Consider the following 26,889-nt stretch of genomic DNA (forward strand, 5'->3'; position numbering starts at 1 on the left):
GTTAATGCTTGTGCATCTACTGCACTGTAATAATTTACATGTTTTCTTTTTCCCCTGTGCGTTACACATTTTGCTGGGCCAGAGCTGGAAAGTCATTATTTGACTATTCCCTAAACTGTTCTGGAAGCCCTTGTTTCTTTGGCACCTTTGGCAAGGTGCTAAAGCTTTATTTATCTCAGTGAGGCCTTTCCTCTTTTGGAGGGAGGCACTGAACACCAAGGGAGAGGGAAGCAGATGCTTTGGAAATATGAATTTAAGGCTGCAGATGTGAACAAGCAGGGGAAGAGGGAAAAATGAGTTGGTAGCAATTTGATAGGAGCTGTGCTGCCTATCTCCAGGATTTCTCCTTCACAGCTGGCACAGCTCTACCTTCTCCTGTCCACTCTGCTGGTATTGTCAGCTGCCTTAAAACCTCATCAAGGTCCTGCCCAGAGCTGGGCTTTTCCACTGCTTGTACTTAATAAACACAGACAAAGCCAATGGGGCTGTTGTCAATGATGAGGCGTTGAGCTTTCCTGACAAGTCTGGAGTCCATTGGATTTTGTTCTTGAAAAGCCATGACTTTGTGGGAATGCTACAGAGTCACATGCTGGATGTTACTGTCCATGCTGGTTACCTGCCTGATTGCTCCCCTTCAGCAGCTCTTGAGCTGTTCTCCAAAGCCAGAACTCAGCCTCTGACAGCACTGGGAAACTGAGCTCCCAGCACATTTTGCACTGCTCAGAGCCCCTGGCTACACTGTCCATCAGCATAGAGAACAACTAAGTCATGTGTAATGGATACCACTCCTCTGCCTGTGCAGTACAGTCACACTGTGCATGCTAAATACTAGTTCTCACACTATTTTTTAATGCCTTATGGGACAGGACTCCTTGTGGTAGATGTGTGTGTTGGTTGACTGTTCTGCAACTTCACTGCACCTTTGCATGTCGACTCCACGGGAGTTTTTCTGCAGGAGGTCCTCAGCCACCCAAGCTCAGTTCTGTTGTGCCTTGAATATAGAATACCTTCAAGGTTTGGTCCTTGTGGAGTAGACACCTCTGCTATGTACATGGCAAGTTAAAATTTTCATATTCTTAAAGAAAAGAAAGGAGAAATATGATTAGGACACAAGAAAGCCCCTATTATATTAAGTACTTCATAAATTTCTTACCAGCTTGAGAACAGATAAATAAAACTAGTGAAGGGACCAAAACAGGATTACTGCAGAGAGAAGGTGAAGTGTGCATGTAGAGAGACTTGTATGTAAATAGCAGAAGGTCCTTCATTAGCAAAAATGTTTTCTTTTTACCCGTAACAAAAAACAACAAGCAAACCCAAACTCCAGGGTTTGGTATCAGAGCTGCGATATTGAAAGCAATATATCCTCCCAGATTTTGAGGTAAGGAAAGGAATGATGATTGTAGTCATTGCAGTGATTCATTTATGAATTACTTTTAAGTTTGTCTAGTATGGTGTTTTACATCCTGGTGTTCTGTTTCTTACAGGTGAGTTCATTATTGGTCGTGTTATTAAAGCCATGAACAATAGCTGGCATCCAGACTGCTTCTGCTGTGATATCTGTGACACAGTACTGGCTGACATTGGTTTTGTCAAGAATGCTGGCAGGTAAATCTCCACCCTTCCTTCTGTTAACTGTTCATAAATTAAATGAACTCATAGTAGGACTGAGAGGTTTGGTTCTTGAAGCTTTCCAGCTCAGATGGAGCAACTGAAGTATTTTCTGTGATAAGAAGGTCTAATCGTGCATCACAAAACCAAGAATGGGTATCTTAAAATACTAGCATTTTGCCTGCTTCAACACTAACTTTCATGGCAAACATTTTCTGTGACCTTTGGGGTCATTGTTATAATAAGAGAGAAAACATTCAAATACAGAAGTATTGTCTTTTTTTTTTAAATAAAAATGTTTACTTTCTTTTTCCAACTTGGTTCTCCAATTTTGGTCTAGTTTGACACCAAATGTATTAATAATTGCTTAATGTTCAGTATGACCCTTCACAGAGTAGGGTATTTTTGCCAGCTAGGATCCAAAGAATGTTTTACCAGTAGATTATATGGCCATTACCTTCTTATGTATAATACAATATACAGAATTATCTACAGAAGTAGGACCTGTGTGCTCATACAGCCTTCAGTCTAAATTTTTAAGATTGTGAAAGTAAAACATTAAGCAGCAAGAATCTATAAGAAACTTTGGTTTCTGAGTTTCAACACAGAACCTGAGAAAAGAAATGATACTCCTGTGGTGACAGAAAATTAAATAACCCTGAACTTGGTGCTTTGAGCTTGGTTTGCCTTAGCAAGGAAGTTGCTGTAACAAGATTCAAAAAAGAGCTGATTGAAATGATGTTCTGAGAGATTTTTGGTTATATTTTGCACTGTAGTACCTGGTAGCAATACTTACCTCTCTTTTTTTAATGCCATTTCAGACATCTCTGCCGTACTTGCCACAACAGAGAAAAAGCCAGAGGCCTGGGAAAGTACATTTGCCAGAAGTGTCATGCCATTATTGATGAACAGCCTCTCATATTCAAAAATGATCCTTATCACCCTGATCATTTCAACTGTGCAAACTGCGGGTAACCTGAGTTCTGCAAAGGGAAACAGGAAAATGCTTATTTGCTTCATCAATTTAGAGTGAAAACTTGTCCTGTACAACTGACAAGAGCGGGTGGAGTTTGGATGTCTTGTGGCCAGATGTGTGTTACTGCTTCTGGCTTGGTGGGGTTCAAACAACAGCTGAATTGCTGGGGACTAAAGAAAGATTGGACTCTGCAGGGCAAGGCAGTACCTTACAAAATACATTGACACAGATAGCATTTCTATAGTAGTGAAATGATAGCTCACTGGTCTGCTAGGAGTGGAAGAAAAGTGATTCTCTTTTGTTGTTTGAATTACTATCTTGCTTATGTTTGTTTGTTTTTTTTTTTTTTTTTAGTTCAACGGCATCCAAACTTTGTTCTCTCTTTTTAAAGCTTGTCTTTTTCAGAAGCCTTCTCCCATCTCAATTTATCATCTTCTACAACTGCAGCACATGAAACTGCATATTTCTACATCCTGTACTGATACAGAGATGTAGGATTAGCATTGGAGCATGGAGCATTGTAGGACATAGCATGGATTCTTAGTTTATTTCTGCTGCAAAGGAAGCTACTATTTCAGTCCTATAGCGAAGGCTGAATTCAATAACAGTATGTAGTGTTGTATCAGTGGCAATCAGTTGAGAGTAATTGTGATTACCATGACTTTTAAGGTTTAGCTGTTCCCAGTATCTAACCATGCAAATTACTAAAAGGTAGAGTTTATAAGAGTCTGCAGTGGGAAATTAATAAGCCTAGCTCATGTGAGTCTGTTCTTTCTCTAAAGTTTGATACAAAGAAAATGTAACTAGTGTAGAGGACTACATTTTACTTTCAGTTGCAGTTATGCAAATCTAAAAGAAAGTGGTGGTAAGTGCCAGAATATAAATGAAACATATGCAGCAGCTTTCACACATAGATTTGTGCTGCTTAAGCAAAATGACATTAGCTCAGTAGCTGTTTCCAGAGAGACTCTGCACTTTGCTTTGCAGCTTACTGAGATCAGGCTTGAACTGTGTTGGACAATGTTATATTTGATGCTGCTGCATTACTGTAGTATAAACATAATATCTAAAGCAAATGCTAATTTTTTTTTCACTTCACTTTTGACTTTGAGAGTAGAAACTCTCGAGAGTTGACATTTTTGAGTGCCTTTATTCATGCTCTCAATTCATTAACTTCTGAACAGGAAGGAACTTACTGCTGATGCTCGTGAGCTGAAAGGAGAACTCTACTGCTTACCCTGCCACGACAAAATGGGTGTTCCCATCTGTGGGGCATGTAGGAGACCAATTGAAGGCCGTGTGGTGAATGCTATGGGCAAACAATGGCATGTGGAGGTAAACATAAGATGCTATACATGTAATCTCTCTTACAAATGTAAACTGTAGCATATTTATCTGTGATTTTGCTGATCAAATTCAATGAAAGGATTCTCAAAGTTTGCAGCAATGATTATAAATTCTCCAAATCCCTCTTCAGCCTTATCTGGTGGTCTGCCACTGTGAAATAGGAGTTACTTGACACCTTACAGAGAGATTTGACTGTGAAACTAATATTAGTAATCAAAGGAAGCCTGGCGAGGTCCTTACAAAATAAAATTTCAGAGCTCCAAGCAATACTTGTGAAAAGGCAGCCAAATTTGTGGCAACCATGTTGCTAAGCATCATAATACCCTTAAGGTACATGTTTCTTTTAACAGTTCACAGAGAGTTCATATTTCAAGGCCACATACAAGATTTAGTTCCACATCTTCCATTTTAATTGGATAAATTGTTTGTTCCTTCTGTTGTTTTGAAAGCCTCTTCTAGGAAATGCTTTCTTCACACAGGTAAAATTATAATGCAAATTATTTAATAACTCCTAATTCTGTTCATTGATAAAAAATGAGAATCAATTGCTGGATTTTGTTTTGTAACTTTTGGATTGAAATGTTGAAGACATTAAAAGAAGTATTATTTTAATAGTCTAAATGTAGAAACAAAAGTTTTAACTCTGTTTTTCAAGATGCCACATTCAGATAGTGGACATAGTTAGTTTGCTTTCCAGAAAAAAATAATTACTTCCAAAAGATAAAAAAATGTATTGTAATTTTCTTTGCAGCATTTTGTTTGTGCAAAATGTGAAAAGCCATTCCTGGGTCATCGTCATTATGAGAGAAAAGGCTTGGCATATTGTGAAACCCACTACAATCAGGTAAGGCTGCATATTTTTAAAAATGGCATTAATTGGTAAACTCACAAATTGGCTTTATTAGATAGAGATAGAAAACCACGGACATTGTTATGTTTTGTTAAAGGCACCTCTGGGTGTATTGGCAATTAGCATATGTTCAGTTGCATTTAATTTATACAGGTCTCCCTATTCATCTGTGTGGCAGTAAAAAAGAAAACTGCAGGTATTTCACAAAGGCTGGCCAGGACAGTCAGTATCAAGTTATTCTTCAAGCTTAGTGGTACTTTAGTAGAGCTGTTACGGGGCTTTGACGTGTCTGTGGATCAGAGCAGCTAATGACAACTAATCTCTCCTAAGAAGTTAAGGAAGATTTGCCACTCACTAACTGCCTTTGGAGGCCCCAGTGAGTGGTGTGGGTTTCCTTGCAGCTGCTGCTCTAAGACACTGTGTCTGTGTTATATGTGATCTATGCTGTTTCTCAGTCATTAGGTTGATAGATTTCCAAAACTAAATTTGTCAGAAGACACCCTCTAGTGACCACTTGCATTTATGTAGAAGTTACATGTGGCAGTACCACCCCTCTCCAGATGCCTTTGGATGGGGAGTCCAGCCCCACGAACCACAGCCATATTTTTCTTTGGAAGCCATCTGTGTCATGTCACATTCACCTCCCTTGCTTACATAAATACAGGAGGAGGGATTACACTTGGGAGTTGTATGGCATTTGCTAATTACAGATGGATTCTTAATTGGTCATTAGTGATGAAGGCCAGATGATTGGTGCTGGCACACTTGCAGACTGTAAATGCTGTGACGTTCATAGTAATAGTGTTATAGCTGCGATGAGCCAAGTCTGTATACCAGACAAGAGCTGTATGTAGAGTGGATGTCTTTTTCTTGGTTAACTGCTACAGTCAGAAAAAATACATTAACTTTTTGGCACTTCATGTTATATTGTGGAAAAATGTTAAGCCTGGAAAAAGAATTAGTATTTTTTGTCCAATTTTTTTTTTTTTAATAAAGATAAAATTTCCTTACAGTTACAGTAATACATTGTTTTAGTCATGCATATAAGTCCAAATGTTACATTTTCTGGTCAGTAACAATATGTATATGACACCAACTACTGTATTTCAAATCTTCAGGATCAGAGAAATCTTGGGACAAAATAAAATCATACTTACTGAGAATCAAAGGTAGATAAATGTTTTCATCTTTAATATTATCAAGACTTCTTGTGATGAGATGATGCAAAATGTATGTGGAAAACCAAACCACACTTGCCAGCATTCTCTTTATTTCACTGGAATAGACAGGAAAGCAACTGTGCCCATCAGCTAAAATATAGTTGTTTTTCCAGTTTTATAAGTTACCCTCAATAAAATCATTATATTAAAAATTTATTACTTCTCTTTCCTCTTCAGCTATTTGGTGATGTTTGTTTCCATTGCAACCGTGTGATTGAAGGAGATGGTAAGCACTTTCCTGTTTCCTTCATGTTCCTTTTTGTTGGAAGTTCTCTTTAAAAGTGACAGTAAGGGGGAAGCAGCCCGGTTTTCATTAAAACAAAAACATATGTTTTCTTGACCAGAAATTAAATTAGAGCCAATTAGTCAGAGACCAAATGGTAGGAAAACCTAACATCATTTAATGATGGTAGAAGACCACCCCATGGCCAAAGAGAACTGTGAACCCCTTAGTGACATGCAGAGGCCAGGGATACTGGAAGATGCTCAGAAGTGGCTTTCTGCCACACCACCTTCAAAACAGAATACTTGCAAGGGTGAGAAGGAGCATACAGGCATCTCCACAAATGAATTTGTGGATCATGAGCCAAATTTGAAAAAATATGTAGATACTGAAAGACATAGGTGGACACTGTTAGGAATTTTTTTAAAATTACTTGTTCCCATTATGTCAGTTTAAATCCTGGAGATATTCACATATCTATTGCAAGCACCTGTCTTTTGAAAATCTAGGCTTATGATAATGTCACAAAACTAGAAATGATCATACTTGGAAATATATCTCCTGCAAAGGCATAACTGCAAGTAATTTGTTTTGTTATTGTTTTATTGGGTTTTGTGGGAGAAGGGGGTGGATTTGGGGGTGTTTTTGATAACTAGCTCTGATAAAATACTAAAAGCAAATTATTCCACCTGAAATAATGTGACATTATGTCACCTATTTACCCTGTCCAAAGTAAATACTATGTTAGCCTCATCTAAGCAAAAGGCATTAACAAAATAGGAGGAAGCTTCTAACATTCAAAAAGTGACATAAACTAGTTTATAGTCATTTAACTATAGGGTAAGACATACATTCTGTAGATATGCTTTCCCTACATTTTCTGGACTCCACTATGCCTGCAGAACGGCAATCCAAAATGCTTTAGAGGAAAGAGTCCTCATTTTCAGGAAAATTCTACTGGAATGGTCAGAAATTGAACTTTTCTTATAACTACATCTCTATATGATTCTAACCTTTCACCATATGGTCCAACACCCATATTGTAAGTTTTGGTCTCTGAACTCAAAATAATACAGTATTTATTTCTTTTCAGTGTATGTCTTTCATTTCTGCACACAAATTTTGAGTCAGCTGTCACAAATTTGGTATCCAGTATTGTTCTCTGTCAGGTGAAACAAATATCTGTAGCAGCAGTTTTTCAGAAGGGTGTCTATGACTGCATTATGGAGGTTGCTTGGGAACAAAGACTTTCACCTGTCTAGTATTATTCTTGAAAGTTGTGGAATAACTGTGTATCTGTGGACGTACTTGCCCCATAGTGCAGAAATAAACCTCTGCATGAAAATGCTTTGGTTCTCCTTGTTGACAAAATACTGTGAGAAAAACATTGAGAGATCGAGTGAGAAAAACATTGTAAGAAAAATATTATCCCACATTCTCTAACTTAGGAAAATTTTAGCAGGGAAAACTGGAAAGCTGTACTGAAAGAAAGAACAGGAACTGGATTTACCTACAGAACAAATAGGAAATAGTTACTTTCTCTTCAGAGAATAAAAAGAGTCCATTTTTTTTCACCTTGTTAGTGCTGATTAGCCAGCAGTGTCTGGCTGCTGGCTTCACATTATTTTCTTCAGCTGGGCAAGTGCAACTGTTGATTGCAATGCAGTCTGAACTGGATCTGAGCAACGAAACTGAATAAAAACATAAACACAATTGTGCTGGATTGCTCTTCAGCTGGAAGCATTTCCTTATAAGTTGGAACCTGGCCTCACAGACCCATTGCCTGAGATCAGCTGGATGTAAGATGAAGTGGAAGCAAAAACCTGGAGGCAGAAATAGGTTAAGCTGGTCTTGCCTCAGAGACAGCTGTACCAATGTTCCACAGTCCTGCTTCATTACACTCCAAAATGTGCCTCACCAGTCTGGCCATGTTATTGTTATGGTCCTTAATACTTGATACAAGAATCAATTACAGTTCTTCACAGCTCATGAATATGTAAGCTTAAAAATTTTGTAATCACTTTTTTTTTTAATTGGTAAGGCTAATGATTTATTTTTTTTCCCTAGTTGTGTCTGCTCTGAATAAGGCATGGTGTGTGAACTGTTTCGCTTGTTCGACTTGCAACACTAAGTTAACCCTCAAGTAAGTTTATGGATAAGTGTGATGTCTTCAATACATATCAGTGGTTGTCTTCAAAGTGTAGATGTTGCTATATAAAAAACTGTATGAAAAACATGTAAACAGCATTGAGGAAATAAGTGCCTCTTTCCTTCCTCTTGCTTCACCTAATACTTTCCGTCTTTTTCAGCTTTCTCCTCAGGTCTTCCTTCAGTTAGTCTTCCTAACTCTTCTCCTTTTCCATCCTTTATTTTTTCTTGTTTAACTCTAAAGGGATAAGTTTGTTGAAATTGATCTAAAACCTGTCTGCAAGCACTGTTATGAGAAAATGCCAGATGAATTTAAGCGACGACTTGCCAAACGGGAACGTGAAGCAAAGGACAAAGAGAAGCAGAAAAAGAAAAAGCCAATCTGTTTGTAAACTTCTTTTCCTTCTCACCACCACCTCTGCTCCTTTCTTCTTTGGTTAGTCCTAAGGATGCTTTTTTTTGCACTTTTGCATGAACTTATGGCCGTCAAAACCAAAACATCTTTCACGCAACTGCAACTCGAAATACTAACTTGTTATTCCATTTTCTTTTGTTTAGTCTACAATTAGGTTTGAAAGGCTTTCTAAACTACACAGTTAATAAATATGGGCTTTTGGGTAAAATCTGCCTAACTTACTCAACAGGGTATTATAATCACTGCTTATAGTGTATGTAACTTGAAAAAGTAACTTGGTGTATTTGTATGAATTGGGGGGTTAATTTTTTGCTTGTGCACATTTAATAGGAGAGATTTTTTAAAATTATTTTTTTTTAAATTTTTTTTTTTTTCACTATCTCATTTGCAAAAACTTTGTTTCTTTTGCTTTGTTGTTTTAGGAATAAATTTGTTGAGTTTGATATGAAGCCTGTCTGCAAAAAGTGTTACGAGAAGTTTCCTCTAGAGCTGAAGAAAAGACTGAAGAAATTAGCTGAAACTTTGGGAAGGAAGTAAAGACTTCATCTGCTCTCCTCTTCCTTTGTGAAAATCTTATAGATACTACTTGAGGGGGAGGGGGGAGTTGCTGCTTTAAGGCTGCAGTAAGATAGCAAATGCTGATGCATGCCTTCTATCAACCCAAAATACATGAAGATTCTCTGTTCTCTATACATGTATGCTTACTTTTTGACACACAGACCATACTTCCAAAGTAAATACCAGCTCACCTGAAAGGTTTCTGACCAATAATGCCATTGCATGGATGCAGGTGACCCATTCTGTATACTAATCCTCTGTGGAACACTTCAGAGAGAGAAAATTTGCTTGTGAACACCACCTGTGAAAACAAACTTTGCAAGTAGCCCAACTTTAGGGACATGTATTGTTATTTATATTAGTGAAAACATTAACCTTTGTATTAAGCATGCAGAAAAAACTTGTCCAGCTCAAGTGATTTGGGCAGGAAACCAGTATACTTTGTCTCATGGAAAAATTCATGCTTGGATTTCAGGCTGAGTCATTTCATTAGGGAGCCTTGTTACAGATGGTTTGAAAACTATCAGATTTCTAAAGATAGCCACTGTAAGAATGACATACATAAAATGATAAAAATTATAATTATGCTTACATGATGAATGTTTCTACATCAGGCTTAGCATGATATACTTATATAAAAATGTATTCCTATTGCAAGAAATGAGCATACTCAGAACTACTTGAATTTTGCTATATTCCACTTAAAATAACACATTAACTTCTATATATGCTTTTGCATTCTATTTACTTTTTGTGCCTTATTCTTCTGGACCATACATAACTGTACCATTAAATATATATAGTTTTATATTTTATTTCATATTTTTATGCAGAAACTATATAGGAGGTATTTTCAAAAGATAACATACTTTGCCTTAATTATACAGGATGCAAGAAGTATTTTACTTGAAATGTGAACGTCTGCATTTAAAATTTAGCTTCTAGACTTCATTGATTTTCAGAACAATATTGAAAATGCATATTTCAATTAACTGGCAATATTACTTTTACACCTCTGAGTGTAAATATGCAAGGTTTGATCCTGCTAGGATCTACTTCTTTAGCCATCCTCAAGGACTGAGCTTGCAAATAATCAAAATTCTTTATAACATACATTTAATTGTTTTATACTATTGAGTTATGTCAATGCAAATTTGGATTTTTTTCCCCTTCTTATAGAAAATACAGCTACTTAGGTCTTCTTGATGGTACGAAGTATGCAAACTTTTTTTTTATTTTTGTACATTAGTGACTTAAACAGATTGTATGTAATTACATAACAGGAAGTAAAATTTTCTCTCTTGTTTATGAAAAATTAGTTACTTTAAACATCTGCTTTCCTGTGTCATCAATAAAGGCCTTGTTATTAAACCTTGTATTGCCTCTCTGAAATAAATGCTTGAGATGGGTGGGAAAGCAGTAAGGCTCTCTTGGATCCCTGAACTTTTACCTGTGACTATTTAAGTACTTCCTTATTATCCTGGTTTAAAGGAGACATGTGCCTTTCCTAAAGGCATATGTCTGTATGTAGTTCTAAGATTCATAAAAGAAACCACGGTTTATTCCATAAAGAATAGTTTGATTCTTCTGGATATTTTCTGAATTGGCAAAGTCACTAGGTGTTCCTAAAGAAAGTATCTTGTCTGTGTGTAAAACATATTCCCTCCTGTTAACTTTTTCTCTTCTGTTTTCCCTGTAAAGAAACTGTCACCCTAAACTTACAGTTTATTGCTAGGTAGGGTATTTTTTGACTATTTTATCCTACACAATTATTGAATGCTATAACATTCATAAATGTAGTCCCTGACCCTGTTGAAACTATGAAAGCTTAAAATGTGCTCAAAAATTGTTTACTCAACTAGTAACAGTAGCCCTGTTGGAATTTTGGACTGTGCCATGAATTCAGTAGACCACATTCTTGCTTCCTTCTGAAATTATAACTGACTTCTAGGTTTTCCTGTTACACTGACTGTACAACTCTTCCTTCAGCCTATGTGTGCCCAGCCTTAGTGCTCAGAGGTGGGAAGGGTCACTAGCCCCAAAGTACATGGCAAGGCCTGGCTCATATCCACATTGCTCAGGGTCACATCCACCTGCAGCACAGTGGCCTCAGATTTCCTCTGCACTCTGCTGGGCCTTGGGGCCTGACACAGGCTGGGTTTTTCCATTTTCAAGTTCCTGATGGTGAACACTGTGTGACAGTTCACCAAGCCAGCACCTGCTGTTTCATGAGCTCTAGTGCATGTATGTCAGACCCCCAATGTAGCACTTAAAGCATCTGAGGGTACTTGAGGGTTCAAAGCCTGATGAAGCATGGAAAAATGTTGGTTGGAAGAAAGCACTAGAGATCAGCAGCCCAGCCATCTGCTCAGAGTGGGTCTAACTTCAGAGTTGCATCAGTGCAGGAGGTCTTGTTTGGCCAAACTGTGAACATCACCATTCAAGGAGATTTCATAGGCTGGTATGTTCCAGTGCTTCATCACACTCATGGTGAACATATTATTACTGGAGTCCTATCTCAAGTGGAGAGCCCCCAAATCCATACTGCTCTCTTGGGAGCTGTCTTTGGCATGTCATTGGTATAACATCCCTGGACATTGTAATGAAGAGGATTAGTTAAAAGCAGATTAGTTAAAAGCACAGCCAGGAAGCAAGCTAGCAATTAGGCAGCCTGGACAATTACACATCTGGTGTTGAAGCTCACTTCCTGGCCCAAAGTATTAGAAATATTTTGTGTAGCTGCACATACTTTCCTAAAAGAGGCAGAGCCTAGTGCTGTTTTTCTACCCATGACCCCTATAAAGTCTGTCAAGGAATCTGTGAGCCTGGGGTTTGGGAATGGATGCCTCAGAAGCTTTGTCCCTTTCTGCTGCATGGATCAATAATGCATGGGCAAGAGAGGTTCCTTTAGAAAGCCTGGTTAGATTGACAGTAGGGAGCACTCCAAAAAGCCCAGGGGATGTTGCTGTAGGGGGAAGAGCTGAGCCTAAAGCCTTTGTGCTGCCAGCAGTGGCACGTCCTGTGCTCGGTTCCAGTGCAGAGGCAGCGAGCTGCACTGAGCACAGTCAGGCTGCAGGGACAGCTCTCGAGTCAATGCTGTCCTGCCTGCTGCTGTGACCACCAGGGACAGCACAGGGAGTGCCACTTCCACAGCAATGGTTGAGACAATGACCAGTGCCAAAGTAAACGAGAGGATTAATTCTTTCAGTCAGGGATTTTGCTAGTCTTAAAGAAAAAGCTGGCTATGTTTCCTTATTTTTCCTCCGAAGAGGGTAAGAGGTGTGGGGCTGACAGTATATTTTAGGTGTGGCAAGAATCCTGTGACTGTCAGTGGGTTGTTTGAGATTGAGAACTAGAGAAATTTTTAATTACACTTCTTCAGAGACATGGCCCAGTGGCCTCATTTTGACCAAAGCATGTGAACTGGCAGGAAACATGGCTAATTCCAGTGAGTAGAATCTGAGGCTTCCCGCTGGGAATTTCACCACAGGGCTCATCCTCAAGCCACCAAACCTGTAAAACTACAACTTGCAAATCTGTCCTGCCTTGAGGGTTGCTGGTCCATCTTTTAGTCCATGTTCCCAGCTGTGTTTTAGAGCTTAATTGTGTAATTATACTATCCACAGTGCCTGAAAAAAAGGTTTCTCACCACAGCTGCTACAATATTTGAGACTCATTTTCTAGAGCACTGGATCTCAATAAGAAGGCCCTTATGCTTACAGATTAAATTTATAGCTGCTCTGAACCATGAAGTACAGCATCATAGAATATTACAGGTTGGAAGAGACCTTAAAGATATAGTCCCAAGCCTCTGCCATGGGGGACACTTCCCACTAGGCCAGGCTGCTCAGAGCTCCATCCAACCTGGCCTTGAAAACTGCCTGGGATGGAGCACCCACAAACTCTCTGGGCAACCTGTGCCAGTGCTTCACTACCATCCCAGTAAACAATTTCTTCCTTGTATCTAACCTAAACTGCCCTTCTTTAATTGTACCCATTGCTCCTTGTCCTATACTACAGTTCCAGCCTGAGTCCCTCTCCCGTTCCCTGCAGGCCCCTCAGATACGGGAAGCTGGCTCTGAGGGCTCCATGGACCCTTCTCTTCTCCAGCTGCACAGCCACAACTTCCTCACCCTGTCCTCGAACGGGAGATGCTCCACTCCTGCTGGCAGCCCCGTGTCTCTCCTCTGGACTTGCTCCAACAGTTCCACGTCCTTCTCATGGTGAGGGCGCCAGAACCGTTACTTAGCTTTACGTAAAAACTTGTTATCTACATATATATACATAGTATATTTTTGAGGTGATAAGTATATAATCATCATATATGTCTTTATATATTACTGAGGTGAGTTGATTGTAGTGTTAGGTGAGAAAATGCTAAACCTTCGTTTCTCGCAACTTTTCATGCTTCCCCCCGCCACGCCGTGCGCATGCGCGGACCCGGCCGGGCCGTTGATGTGGGGGCGGGAGGCGGGCTCGCGCCGGGGCTGCGCGCGCCGCACGGCTGAGCGGGAACTTGCGTAACGCGCGGCGGCCGCGTCGCTGCTGCGCTTCCTTCCTCCTTCCCTCCGCCGGCGCCGGGCCAACACCGCCGGGCCGCCCGGGAAGGCGCGTTCCGCCGCCACAGAGGCCGGGCGCGGCCCCTGCCGCCGCGGCGCCGCCATGATGAGGCGGACGAAGCCCGAGGTGGAGCGCTACGTCGCCTCCTTGCAGGCCGCGGCTCCGTCCCCCAGAGAGGTGAGCGCGGCCTCGCGTTACTCGCCGGCCCCGGGGGGCGCTGCGGCCGCTCCGTGCGGCCGGTATGGGGCCCCTTCCACCGCGTGGGGCGGCGGCGGCCCTGCCGCGCGTCTGCGGGACCGCCGCCCGCGCCGCGGGGAGGCCTCGCTGCCGCCGGCCCGAGGGGCGGCCGCTCTCTGCGGGCTCCCCGCGCCCACCCGCCGCCTCGGTGTTGGGGCTTGCTCTGCTTGGCCCGTCCTCCTCCGTGGCGGTAGGAGGGAAAAGGAATCCCTCTTTGGAGACACTCAAACCCCACCTGGACGCACCTGTGTCACCTGCCCTAGGCCAGAGCCCGAGCCATGGCAGGGTGTTGGTCTAGGTGATCTCCAGAGGTCTTTGCCGTTCCTGACTGTTCTGGTGTTCTGTGAGTTTTAATGTCTTTGGGATAATTTCTGAGCTTGTAATTACTCAGGGTCTCAGAGAAATCGAGTGAGGTAGGGGAAGCTGAGGAAGAGCCAAGGGGTTTTGTGTACTGGAGGTGCTTTCCCTAACTGGGAGCAGTGGTTTAATAGAGCTGTGCACCTGTATTTTACAACTGATAAGTCCTAGTGTAGATTTTTAAAGAGTCCCCCAGTTCTCTGAGTACAGTCTTCTTCAGTTTTGTGAGAGTTCAGTTCCTGTTTCCCGAGTTTCGTTTCTCAGAAAAAGATTCCCGAGCTTTGTTTCTGAAAAAAAGAATCTAAGCAAGGAACTAGTGAGGCACTTTCAGTTTCCTTTTACGCGTGGTGCCATTAGTATTTTTGTCTTTGTAGCAGTATTAGGAGAGGAGAAACTGGGGATAAATAATCTTTCTGTTGTATATTAGTAACTGGCCAGAAGGATGAGGATCTCTGGATAACTTGTTGCCATTTTTCATTATATCTGGAAAAGGGTCACAGTGAACAGTCTGATGCCATTCATGGAGATATTTAATCCTGAAAGATCCTGTTCTACTGCTCTTGAATTGATTTTTTTTTTAAGTTACAGTATTCAGCATTGTGTTTGTATAGTGTGAATACATCCATGTTCACCATTATGCAGTAGGGCCTTTATGCAGGCCTTGTGTATACCATCATTATTTGTATCTCTTCCCCAACAGCAACAAAGTTCTGATTTGTGTGCTGTATAGAGCAGCCAATGTCCAGGGCATGACTCTCAGATTCATAGGTGCTCTTTAATTTTTTTTGCATTCCTACTGAACTCAACAACTAAATAAATCCTCTCCTGTTGTGCTTAAGACCAACTGGTGCATATTTACTTGTTTAGTCTTTCTTTTTTGGTAAGTAATGCTTACAATTAATTGTATAAGCATAGTCACTGGTGGAAAATGTTACTGATTTTCCTCTTGTGTTGATTTAAGGAGAGGGGTGCTTTTAAGACTGCAGAGCATTTATTCTGAGGTTTCTTTTCATCAATGTTTAAAAGAAGATGCCAAATGCAGCTCCACTCTGACATACTTCAGTGTTTCCCTTCCAAAGGGTTCAAAAATACAGTCTGGAACCTTGAGGTATCCTAGGAGGCCTGCTTTCATTTTTAACTGTTTCTTAAAATTTTGTGTCAATAACAGTGGTGAGAGAGGAAGGGAGACTTTCAGTTCAAGTGAATTCAAAATATGAGCACTTGTTTGCAATCATAGATGTAACTAGTTCCAATATTTCTTGGTTCAAAAGCAAAATTGTTTTTGAACTGATATTGGGAGCTCAAGCTTTGAATTTGTCTGGTTTACTTCTACTTTTTTCCTTGTAACTTTGCTAGTTCTTTAACTCCTTTCACTTTTCCTCTTGATCATGCTTCTGCCACCTTGGCTTCTTTGTTGCTTGTTTGTTCTACCTTCCAAAAAATATCTTTGGAGATGTTTCACCTCTTGCTCATAGGGTCTGTATGTTAAAGCTATTTTAGTCATAAATGCATTTCTTACCCCAGCTGAGAATGACTTAAGTGAAAGTTTTTCCTCAATTATTTGTCCTCAAATATATTTAAACAGTGTCTAATGACAGTACACTAGAGTAGGGCTAAATGGCATATCTCTCTTGCTTTGCAGAATATCTTTTTTCCTTGCTACATTGCACAGGAATAAACTAAATGTAGGTGACCCTATTCTTCCACTCTCTTTAATGAGTGATGCATGAAATACCACAGGTATAAAGGCTTGTTGTTTTCTTCTCTTGTACTCTAACTTCCTAGTAGCCCTTTTATAGCAAAAACTTTTATTCTCTTAATTCTTAGACCTACATCTTTCAGAAACAAACCCTAATATATGATGAGTGGATTAGAGCTGATAATGAATCGTCAAATTCAGTCACTTGAGTATTAGGCATTGCTGAAAAGAAAGGTCACTCGTTAGGGAGTTACTTTTGAAGTACTGAATGTCTAAAGTGTGTTTGTCATGGTTTTTCTTCTTCAGAAATCGATGAAAGGATTCCTCTTTGCTAAGCTGTATTTTGAAATAAAAGAATATGAACTTGCTAAAAGGTAACATGCATTGATGGACATTTGTTTTTTTGTTCTCTAAAGTGTAAAAGAAAAGCAATGTTTATATGAAGTAGGCCAGAGAAACCAAGATGAATATCATGCTGCTTTAAGCTAGCAGTTATTGTGGACATGGAGTGCTATTTAGATGTTTGTAAAACAATAACCTAAAAGAAGATTAGTTATGTGGTACAGAAAAAACGTACCTGCCTGAATTGGCTTTTACCATTCTTACCATTTCTACAAACTCCTGGTTTTGTCTTTTTAATCAACAGAAATATTGGCTGGTGAGTAAGTAGCGTTTGTACAGGTATAAACCATGTTGCTGCTTACTTAAAGGTCCTAACAAAGTGCCTGGAATAAAGCATGTCTATACTTCTGTGGTCCTGCCAAAGCATCTAGAACAAAATATGTCTTTGTGTCCTGTATGTCAGATAAAGTTGCCGTTACAGCTTGGGTGAGAAGGGGGGAGTGTTAGTGAAAAATACTGGTCAAGTAACTGACTTTTTTCCCCTTCATAGATACATATCTACATACCTCAATGTACAAGAGAGAGATCCCAAAGCACACAGATTTCTTGGACAAATCTATGAAGCTGAGGATAACATAGAAAAAGCTTTTGGGTGTTACAAGGTAAGAATTGTGTTCACCCCAAATGTTCTGCTTTATTCCTTTATAAATCGACTTCTAAAATCCTTCTGTGCTGACCATTCTCAAACCCATAGAAGAAAACATGCTCTTGGGAAAGCTCTGTCATACACATTTGACAATGGAAAGCGCATGAAGCAGTGCAGAGAGGATTCTTCACTTGATACCACTTGCTTCTGGTGTATATTTTGAAGTTGCTTCTTTGTTTTTTCTTCTGGACTTGATCTTTGTCCTACCTGCTGTTAAATTCTCCCCAAGTCAGACATTGACTCTTGTGCTACTGTTGTAGAATCCTGTCATGCAAACTGGGATGACAGCTGGAGTTTAGTTGGTACTAGGAGACTGTAGGCTTACTATGGTTTTGTTTGGTTGGTTTTGAAGAGGGCAGGTGCAGAAGTGAGGGACAGATCTAATTTTGGTTAGGCAAGCATATAAATGTCTGATTTCCTGTTGGGTTGCCTTTTTTCTGGTTTTAGAGAGAAAGATGTCCTCAGAAGTCTGGCCAATACAACTCTATGTATGAAGTGCTATCACACTTCTTAAACTGTGTCTTAATTTTTTTAAAAGCTTTTATGCCTGGCTAGACTAGAGGTCCTTATAGTCCTCCTGTCGTTGTATAGCAGTAGCTAGTGTTAGATGCAGAGGAAATGATGTATGCATTATTTTTCTTACGCTTTTCTGAATTTCAACAGTTCTGTTTGGGTGCTGTAAACTAGTGGTAGCATGTAGAAAGTGTTGGCTTATATATTCTGTATTTACAGATTTAACTAATTTGAATAGCTGGGTATGTTTGTATCATGTTCTATGTGGATCATAAATTAAAGTTGTTTTTTCTTTTTTTATTTTATTCCTGTGTCTGCATCGGGAAAAAACAGCGTTCTGTGGAGTTGAACCCAACACAGAAAGATCTTGTATTGAAGATTGCGGAGTTATTATGCAATAATGACATTACTGATGGAAGAGCAAAATATTGGGTTGATAGAGCTGCTAAGCTCTTTCCTGGGAGCCCTGCTATTTACAGGTTGAAGGTAAGTTCAAAATTACCTCTGTTCAGTGGCTTGAACAAACTTTGAGTGCCTGTCTGGATTGCCTTTTGCATGTCACCTCAAGCAGAACTTTCTGGCTAAATTATTTTATCTTTAATATTAAAACTATTGGATGTTGCACTCCTAGTTGGACATTTTTGTCCAGTGTTAAAGGAAGCTGCAGCTGCATGCTTACCTTTTGTAATGTTTCAAGTTTAATCCTCTTCCAAAATGCTGCAAAATTGTTATTTGATAACAGTCAAGAAGTTAGAGACTAGACAGATGTCATTTATTCTTTCTCTTGTGTCACTGGCAGGAAGGTAGCTGGTCTGAGAACTCAGACTTTCTTACTTTATACAGCTTTTTTGTTTTTAAATCTGTATTATGATCATTTCTTCAGAATGTGAGAAATGCTGTAATTTTCAAATACCATGTAAATACTTTGAGTCATGCAATGTCACTTTTGCACAGGTATATTAATTTTGTGTAGCTGGGCAGCAGCCACATTGAAGTCTCAAGGTGTCTGGGGTTTTTTTAAGCAAGGTAGTCTATGGCATGGTCTGCTGTCATGAACCAAATGTTTTGAGAAGCATTTCTTGCTCCTGGTAAGAGGCAAACTCTTCTGAGGATTTTTCTTCTGTGATAGTCAAGTATGTTTTTAAATATTTGAGTATTTTATCAAACTTCCTGTAATACCTGAAAGCTAATAAGAGTACTCCAGCTAGAGTGGTGTAGTCTATGTAGTGGAGGAAAGAATGTTGTCTAGTATTGTAGTTGATCAAAAGACTGACGTGGGATACGAAATACTAACATGTTACTTTCATGTTTCAACAGGAGCAGTTACTGGATTGTAAAGGTGAAGATGGGTGGAATCAGCTCTTTGACTTGATTCAAGCAGAACTTTATGCAAGACCAGATGATGTCTACATAAATATCAGACTAGTTGCACTCTATCGTTCAAATAACAGATTAAAGGATGCTGTGCTCCATTGTCAGGAGGCAGAGAAGAGAATACCTTTGCAGTCAAGCTTGGAGTGGTGTTCCTGTGTTGTAGAGACATTTGAGGTGTTTAATCATATTTTGATCCTGTGGTAGTCTTCCATATCTTTTTACCTGGTCTATTTCTCTTAGTGTCCTTATTCTGACAGCTATTTCTCAAGAGATTTAACTCCTTCAAATGCAAGTCTGCTGAAACCAGTGGGATTACAAAATACTTCTTGTGATTTTTTTTTTTTTAATTGGAATTTGCTCCCTAAAATTAAGCTTTATAGAACTATTGAGTTTCTAACTTCAAAAGCTGAGTTAGACACAGCAGTTCCATTAGGGATAAAATTGCTCAAGCAAATAGTTCCCTGGAACTTTGCTGCTGAAGAATATGTTAAGGTCTCACCTGTGAAACTGGATTATGCAATAAATACTGCTAGTGTGTTTTGGAGAAGTACTGCCCTTGTCTTCATGGAAGGATGACTGTTCCTTATCCTGTGATGAACTTTCTTCTTTAGGAATATCTGGAATCTTTACAAGACTTGGAGTCTGATAAAAATAACTGGAGAACTATCAAGAAAGATCATCTGCTGGCCTATTCCAGCTTTGTCAAACTGACACTTTCTTCTAGAGATGTTCAGGAATGCAGAGAGGCACTTGAAAGGTACTGTATAAACTTTTCTATTGTAAGAAAAGACCCTCTAAGAATTGTTTAGGGTCACATAACATCCACTAAGCTTCTGTTTCACAGCTAATCTTGTTTTTGGATAGGAGAGGAGATTATGCTGACCACCAAGAGTGGTTCTTACTGGATGTGAACCCCAAGCTGTTTTTTGACAGATGTTTGCATGGTCAGCACACAGCCATGGAGAAGACTCATTTATATCCTGGGTCTTTGTACCTTCTTTTCCTTCAGTAAGAAAAGTTGTTCTGTACTTTAGCAATTGACTAATCCAGATTTCCAAGACAATTGAGGAAAAATATCAGCCCAAAAAACTCCAATCCAAACAAAGCCAAAAAAAAAAAAAAAGACAAACTGAGAAGCCAAAGCTACCTCTTGTGTATCAACTTTGTCCTAGTCACTCTGTTCTTAAATAACACAGCACACTGGAGTAATTAGGAACTTTGTATATACGGTGTAATTTGGAGGGAGGAAACCACCTGAAGCAGGAATAGCCTCCTTCAGAGAACTGGTGGTGTTACAGCTGACATAAAGGCTTACTATCTGTGGTGCACCTAGAGTAGTACAAAATAGTGTTTGTAGTCAACATTTTGATTAAGATACGTGTTTTTCTTTTCATCATCTTTCCTTTGTTACTGATTTTCACTAACTTATCTTTGTTTCTCAGTAGTATAATGGCTGTTATATTCTGTTCTGTAAAAATATTCTTAGTTGGTTATCTTGCATGAATATTTGAAGCAGTACAGAATGGATAAGCAGTATTTAATACCCAAGTTTTGTTTGTTTTTTTTTTTTTTCTCCTCTAACATTGACCATGTTGGGTTTTCTGCTTCAATTTAAGAGTGTTTTGAGGTGCTCACATCTGAAGCACTTCTGGATCATGGCAATGCTAACAGCCATTATAGTCTTGTCCAGTAATTGAAAAATTGTTCTAACTGTTTTCTGGAAACCCCCTTCTGGGTGGGGGTTGTATAGTAATCTACAGGGACACAAATTTCTGTAGTACCTTCTGTTTTTGATGAGCCTGTTAAACAGTATTTTGGACCTTTCTGGTAATGAAAAGGAAGAGTCAATAATATCTTCTACATGTCTATAAATCTGCAGTAGTAAACAGGTTTATCCATGTGGTTCAGGACAATAATTTTAAAAGTAGCTGTGCAAAAATGTGATGAAAAAGACTAAGTATCTAGGTAATACTTCAATAAACTTGAGAGCTGTGGGAGTTTGAGGTGATTGTACTTTCTAGTAACTTGGGTTTAAGCAATAGAAACAGTACTTACCATTAACTCATGAAGTTATTTAATTCACAGTTAAATAGCACAATCCAAAATCAGGTGCTATAGCTTTTACTAGGACTGTTTAGAATGAGTCTTCTCTGCATTTTAGTTTTGATCGTGCCCTTCAGTCAGTAAAACCATATGTGAATGTGGCTGATGAGTTATCTCGTACCTATGTGGAAATGAAAGGACAGCTGTACATGCATGCTGGAGCTTTGCTGCTGAAAATGGCCCAAGACAATGAGGCACAGTGGAGAGCTATGTGTGAACTAGCAGCATTGTGTTATCTCCTGAGTTTCCAGGTAAGTGATTTTCCAGTCTAAGCCTTTAGTTAATACTTTCCTTGAGGTTTTCTAGCTGTGCATGTGTTGAATTCCATATTCCTGAGATGAACTAGTATTTGTGTGTCTAAAGGAGAACTCTGCCCTCACCCACCAAACCCTCCACTTTCACAATTATTTAAAAGTTTCAAATGACACAAACAGGGTGAAAGTATTCCTTCAACTGTTCCCCTTGCCAGAGTAATTGATTCTTAAGTATTAGTGCATTTATTTCCTGCAATATATTTTGTTTTTCATAATACAGGAAATACACATGCTGAGTGTTACTCTTGTAGGGATGGAAGGAGAGCAGTTAAATAGTTCCCATATACTTGTTGAATAGACAACCAAATTAAAAAATATTATGGTTCTTTGCCTTATGAGTTCTTTGCCTTGACTGTCCTTTTTATACCATAGCTTGCACTGCAGGTATTACTTGCTCTTGTGCACACTTAATGTTACTTTTAATAGCTATACTTGCACATCTGTGTGCTTTAGGTGGGTTCTCTGCTCTCTTTGCCTATCCCACACGGAGCAGCCCAGTGTATGTGCCTTCAGAATAAATGCCTGTTTTCCTATAGCTTCCTAATGATAGAAAGAAGCTTGTTTCCTAAGATTCGTTTAAATGTCTTGCTCTTACTGTGAAAAATTTGTAACAATTTTCTCCTTACTTCAACAGGTTCCTAAACCAAAGTCAAAACTCATAAAGGGGGATCAAACCGGACAAGATATGCTGGAAATGTTGGCCTGTGATCGAAAGAGCCAGTCTGGTAATAAAATAAATAGCTGCATAGTTCCATTTTAGTGCTGCACATTTACTGTAAAGGCTAAAATTTGTTAAAGAACACATATATGTATCTTGTAACATTATCACTCCAATACATAGTAAAACATTGTAGATTCTGACTACATATGTAAAACAAAATAGTAGTTTGGTTCTGACACCTAAAGTTATTTTCTCTTCTTAAGCATGCTGGTAGTGTTCTCTTTGTTTCAATAGTGGTTGGGTTTTTTCCTCCTTTTTGACTTTCTAGCATGCTAAGATAGAATTTAGGTTTATTGTCTGTTAAACCTACTTGAAATGGCTTCTTCCTGACGATGCTATTTTGCAAGTATTGTTAGCACCAAGAGGGAAAGAGAATACTAGTTTGTTTCCCTGATCTTTTCATCCTTTTACTTGTTCATTAGCTTTGTTCTTTTTGTTTCCAAGTATAGACAGTGTTTCTGTCTACAAAATTCTTAGAGGGCCTAAATGAAAACAGATGAACCTGTTAGACATCAGGTTCATTTACTTCAGAATGGATTATGTTAATGCAGACTTCTGCTTGTATTACAGCTATTTATTTTAAGTCATTTGCAATGCCCTTAGAACAGTCATGGTAGGAGGGCTTTGTTTTCCTAAAGAACTGGATTTACAAATTCTTTGGAATTGTTGTCACTAAAAGCTTGGGAAGCCTATGTGCTGAAACACTGACCTAATTACAGGGAGAACATACCTGAACAGTCTGTAGTTTTCGTAAGGGGAAATCCTGATTCCCATCCAGCCTTCAGTAGCAAAGAGCAGTCCACCACAGCAAATGCTGCTTTCCCTGTGTTTGCTGCTTTATTTATGTGAAGTGATATTTTTGTTTTCTAGGCCATATGCTGCTGAACTTAAGTCATGGCAAGCAAGACTTCTTTAAAGAGATTGTGGAGTCCTTTGCAAACAAGAGTGGCTCATTTGCATTGTTTGACAGCCTGTTTGAGAGTGGAGCTTCTAGGGAGAGGTCTTTTATTGGCACAGATGATATTGGAAATGTCAGTACACAGGCACCAGTGCAAGTGGAACTTCACAAATATGATATTGGTAAGCAGTGTTACTTTCTGAAACTCAACACAGCTTTGTGTACCAGAAACCTCTTCTGCAAATACTTGTGGAAGAAGTACTGGTACACAAATAGTTGTGCTGCAACAAAAGACAAATACCTGGAATAGCTGTCCAAAGTTGCCTTCATGTCATAGGAAAAACTTACTTTATTGCAATGTAAAGAAGTGCTTCTTCAGTAACTCCTTAAGGATTTTTGGAAAAGCAAATAGATTTGCTAAAATTAGTACCTATTGGACTGAATAAGGTGAGAATGGAAATGATGAGAGTCATCCCCTCAGAAGTTTGAGCAGCTGATGGCTTTGAGCACTTAGATGAACTTGGTATGTTTGGCTGTACTGTAACCCTTCGTAAGTGAAACCTGGAATCTTGGTGCTCGTTGGTCTGTAAAAGTATCTTTGGCTGCTTTGACAGAGGGAAATGTGAAACCCAGCTTTGATCAGATAGTAATATTGAGGGCTTGCAGGAAGCTAACATTTGCATCCAACCTTGTTTTGCACAGGTGCCATTCGATTGCACAATGGCAGTCTGCAGCACCTCGTGTGGCTCGGCTTGCAGTGGAACTCTATGTCAGTGTTACCCCCCATGCGCAAATGGTTAAAACAGCTTTTTCACTTGCCCCAAGAAACATCAAGACTTGAGACAGATGCTCCTGAATCTATTTGCCTGTTAGACCTTGAAGTAAGTGAGCTTTCAAGTTTTTTAAAGTACAATGCAAATTTAGTTTTTTGGTAGTTAATAACTTTAATTTATTTTTTAAAAACAGGTATTCCTACTTGGGGTGGTATTCACTAGCAACTTACAATTGCAAGAGAAGTTTAATTCTCACTACAGTGCACATCAGCCTCAGTTCTTACCATTGCCAATATGCAAACAACTTTATACTGAAAAGCAAAGATCCTGGTGGGATGCTGTTCGTACTCTTCTTCAGAGAAAATCAATGTAAGGCTTTTTCAGTTTGGAAATGTTTGATCAAGCTTTTAGGGAGCATCTGTTACAGCAGTTTGGATTGTACCTATAGATTCTTGTAAATTTTTTCTTTTTTTATATTTTTCACATTGAAGCTTTGTTGTGGTAGAGACTTGATATGCTTGAAATATTTCTATAAATGGAATTTTCATTTCTAACAATACATTTCTAACCTAGAGGACTTAAGCTGCAGGCTATAATCATCAAATGGATGGTGTGTGAACAGATGAAAACCAGAAAATACTAATCAAGGAATGTTTCTTCTGCTATTCAGACCAGGAACAGCAGCAAAACTGAGGCTTATTGTACAACATGGCATAAGTACTCTGCGAACACTGGAGAAGCATGGCCTTCAACCTGCCTTAATCATACACTGGGCAAAAAGCTTGCAGAAAACAGTAAGCTGAGATTATTTTTAAATATATGGAAGCCAAAGTGTTTTTCTTTATTTTCTAAAATATGAACAGACTCAGGGGATGTGGGATCTAATGAATGTATATTACTAAGAACAGCTGATTATTTTATCAGGCAAATTTGTTGTTCTAGTTGCTCTATGAAGTACTCTTGTCTTAAAACTGTAGTGTTATTTTCTACATTTTCTACATGCTACTCTGCTTAGGGTCAGAGAAGGACTTTGGAACTCTTCAAGAAAATAGAAGGGTATGGAGAAATAGCAGTTTGACTTGAATTTGTTGAAATAACATATCTGTTTATTCCCTTTTCTTCACCAGGGAATTAACCTTAACTCCTTCTATGATCAGAAGGAATATATTGGACGAAGTGTCTACTACTGGAAGAAAATTCTGCCTTTGCTGGAAACGATCAAAAAGAAGAGGAGTATTTCTGAACCTACTGATCCTCTCTTCAAACACTTCCATAGTGTAGACATTCAGGTACAGATCAGTTGAACCAAGGCTGAAGAGAAGGGTCTGTGTCAGAAATGTACATAATTGTGGGATTTTGTCTACATTGTATTATTCTATGTTGTTACTACTGTGAAATTCTTAAAGGTGAGATTTGGTAATAGCATTTTGTAAAGGGATAAATTCTCTCCTTATAACTTTGGTCTTACCTTTAAAGTGGTGTTTATTATTTGAAGGCACTGAACACCCTCAGTACTGATTTTCTTGAAAAAGAATTCTCCCTGTATTGTAGGAAAAAAGGTTATGTTGTTCCATTGTTAAGTGTAAGTTTTCCTTCACTTTGTTTGTAGGTCTTTGAGGTTGCGGCATATGAAGAGGAGGCACAGATAGCATTTGCTATGTTGGATGCAGTTGATGGCAAAACTGATGATGCCTTATCAGCATTTGAAGCTATTGAGAATGTGGTGTCATACTGGAATCTTGCCGTGGTAAGTTTGTAAGTTGCATTACCCAGAAATGCTTCTTTTTATTCAGTTGCCTTCTGACTAATACTATTCACTCTGCATCCCACTCTTTAGATTTTTCAAAGAAAAGCAGAAGAGATTGAAAATGATGTCATGCTGCCAGAAGAACATGAGGAGCATAAAACTTACCTTCTTAAAGCCAAGTACTATCTAATGAAAATTCTTGCAGAAAGCTCCTCAGATATGTCAGTTACTGAGAAAGTAAGTTATTCTTGCTTTAAAACTTGTTCGAAGGAACACAGTAGCTTAGGTGACTGTTTGAAAATGAAATCCTTTGCATTCAAGTTAGTTTGTTTTGTTTTTTTTTTAATTTTTTTTTAGACCAGGCTTTGTATTAAGGCAAGTTGAATCCTGGGTAACTTCTTTAACCTACCAGATCATGTGGTAATTCTGGCTACCCTGTGTATGATTAGCTTTTGCCACTGTCTTTTAGTTTGATAGTCTAAAAAAATGGTTTGTGTTAGTTGTTTTCTTATGTGAATTGTAACAAGTTAAGAGCTTTGCTGAAAAAAGCCCCAGTATTTATGTAATGAAAGACATGTGAATTGCTCAGCCAGAATTCTGAATGTAGTTTGTCTTGTTTTGAGGGTGAATTGCAGTCATGACTCATGTTTGAAAAAACTTTCTAGTTGCCAGTGTCTCTTGAAACTGTGAGAGAAGTGTTAGATACAGTGATCCAGGAACTTGGTGAGAATGGTGAAGAGGGAGGTGTTTCCTTCAGAAATGGTCTGACAAGAACTGTAGATTCAGCAATGAAACATTCCACTCCATCACCAACCAAGTTCTCTCTTTCACCGACTAAGACCTACAAGGTATGTTAGCCAGCTGTTATTTCAGAAAATTTTTACCTTGTAAGAAAAATGCAAATAAATTAACTTTTCTTTTCTTAGTTTTCTCCGAAAACTCCCCCTCAGTGGGCAGAAGACCATAAATCTCTACTTCAAATGATTTGTCAGCAAGTGGAAGCTTTAAAGGTAAAAATTCTGTCACCATATTCAGTAAAGAACTGTTGGCCTTTTGTTGGCCTAGTTATGGTAAGGATCTAGTGATAAGAGCATGGGCTAACTTACATTCCTAGAATTAGTTTCTGTAAACAACTGCTTAAAATGAGTGCCTTTTGCTTAAGTCCTTTTGCTTCTAAGGGACTCTTTTTGTAGAAAG

General features: G+C 38.9%; 2 protein-coding genes across 10 annotated transcripts in view; both read left to right on the forward strand.

Moving 5' to 3' along the window:
* The window catches only part of LIMS1 (LIM zinc finger domain containing 1), a 67,542-nt gene extending 56,818 nt beyond the window's left edge, over positions 1-10,724 (forward strand). For 5 of the 8 annotated variants that reach the window (XM_056487553.1, XM_056487578.1, XM_056487595.1 and 2 more), the window contains exons 4-10: positions 1,488-1,608; positions 2,433-2,582; positions 3,772-3,922; positions 4,686-4,778; positions 6,182-6,230; positions 8,295-8,370; positions 8,620-8,808. In XM_056487553.1, coding sequence (XP_056343528.1) covers positions 1,488-1,608; positions 2,433-2,582; positions 3,772-3,922; positions 4,686-4,778; positions 6,182-6,230; positions 8,295-8,370; positions 8,620-8,767 — 788 coding nt within the window. In that variant the 3' untranslated portion in view covers positions 8,768-8,808. Of the gene's footprint in view, positions 1-1,487; positions 1,609-2,432; positions 2,583-3,771; positions 3,923-4,685; positions 4,779-6,181; positions 6,231-8,294; positions 8,371-8,619; positions 8,809-9,212 lie in introns of those variants that run through there. The other 3 variants (XM_056487587.1, XM_056487568.1, XM_056487543.1) reach the window with 1 other exon arrangement.
* A 3,123-nt stretch (positions 10,725-13,847) lies between these two features.
* RGPD4 (RANBP2 like and GRIP domain containing 4) overlaps positions 13,848-26,889 on the forward strand; it is a 33,542-nt gene continuing 20,500 nt past the window's right edge. The window contains exons 1-17 of one of the 2 annotated variants that reach the window (XM_056482965.1): positions 13,848-14,085; positions 16,508-16,575; positions 17,094-17,205; positions 18,096-18,248; positions 19,080-19,310; positions 19,748-19,893; positions 21,298-21,490; positions 22,188-22,278; positions 23,145-23,354; positions 23,875-24,053; positions 24,139-24,314; positions 24,616-24,739; positions 25,073-25,234; positions 25,555-25,692; positions 25,783-25,929; positions 26,358-26,540; positions 26,619-26,702. In XM_056482965.1, the coding sequence (XP_056338940.1) occupies positions 14,011-14,085; positions 16,508-16,575; positions 17,094-17,205; positions 18,096-18,248; positions 19,080-19,310; positions 19,748-19,893; positions 21,298-21,490; positions 22,188-22,278; positions 23,145-23,354; positions 23,875-24,053; positions 24,139-24,314; positions 24,616-24,739; positions 25,073-25,234; positions 25,555-25,692; positions 25,783-25,929; positions 26,358-26,540; positions 26,619-26,702 (2,472 nt within the window). In that variant the 5' untranslated portion in view covers positions 13,848-14,010. The remainder of the gene's footprint in view (positions 14,086-16,507; positions 16,576-17,093; positions 17,206-18,095; positions 18,249-19,079; positions 19,311-19,747; positions 19,894-21,297; positions 21,491-22,187; positions 22,279-23,144; positions 23,355-23,874; positions 24,054-24,138; positions 24,315-24,615; positions 24,740-25,072; positions 25,235-25,554; positions 25,693-25,782; positions 25,930-26,357; positions 26,541-26,618; positions 26,703-26,889) is intronic. The other variant, XM_056482975.1, reaches the window with a different exon arrangement.

The sequence above is a fragment of the Oenanthe melanoleuca genome, chromosome 1, assembly GCF_029582105.1.
Source record: "Oenanthe melanoleuca isolate GR-GAL-2019-014 chromosome 1, OMel1.0, whole genome shotgun sequence".
Taxonomy (NCBI): Eukaryota; Metazoa; Chordata; class Aves; order Passeriformes; family Muscicapidae; genus Oenanthe; species Oenanthe melanoleuca.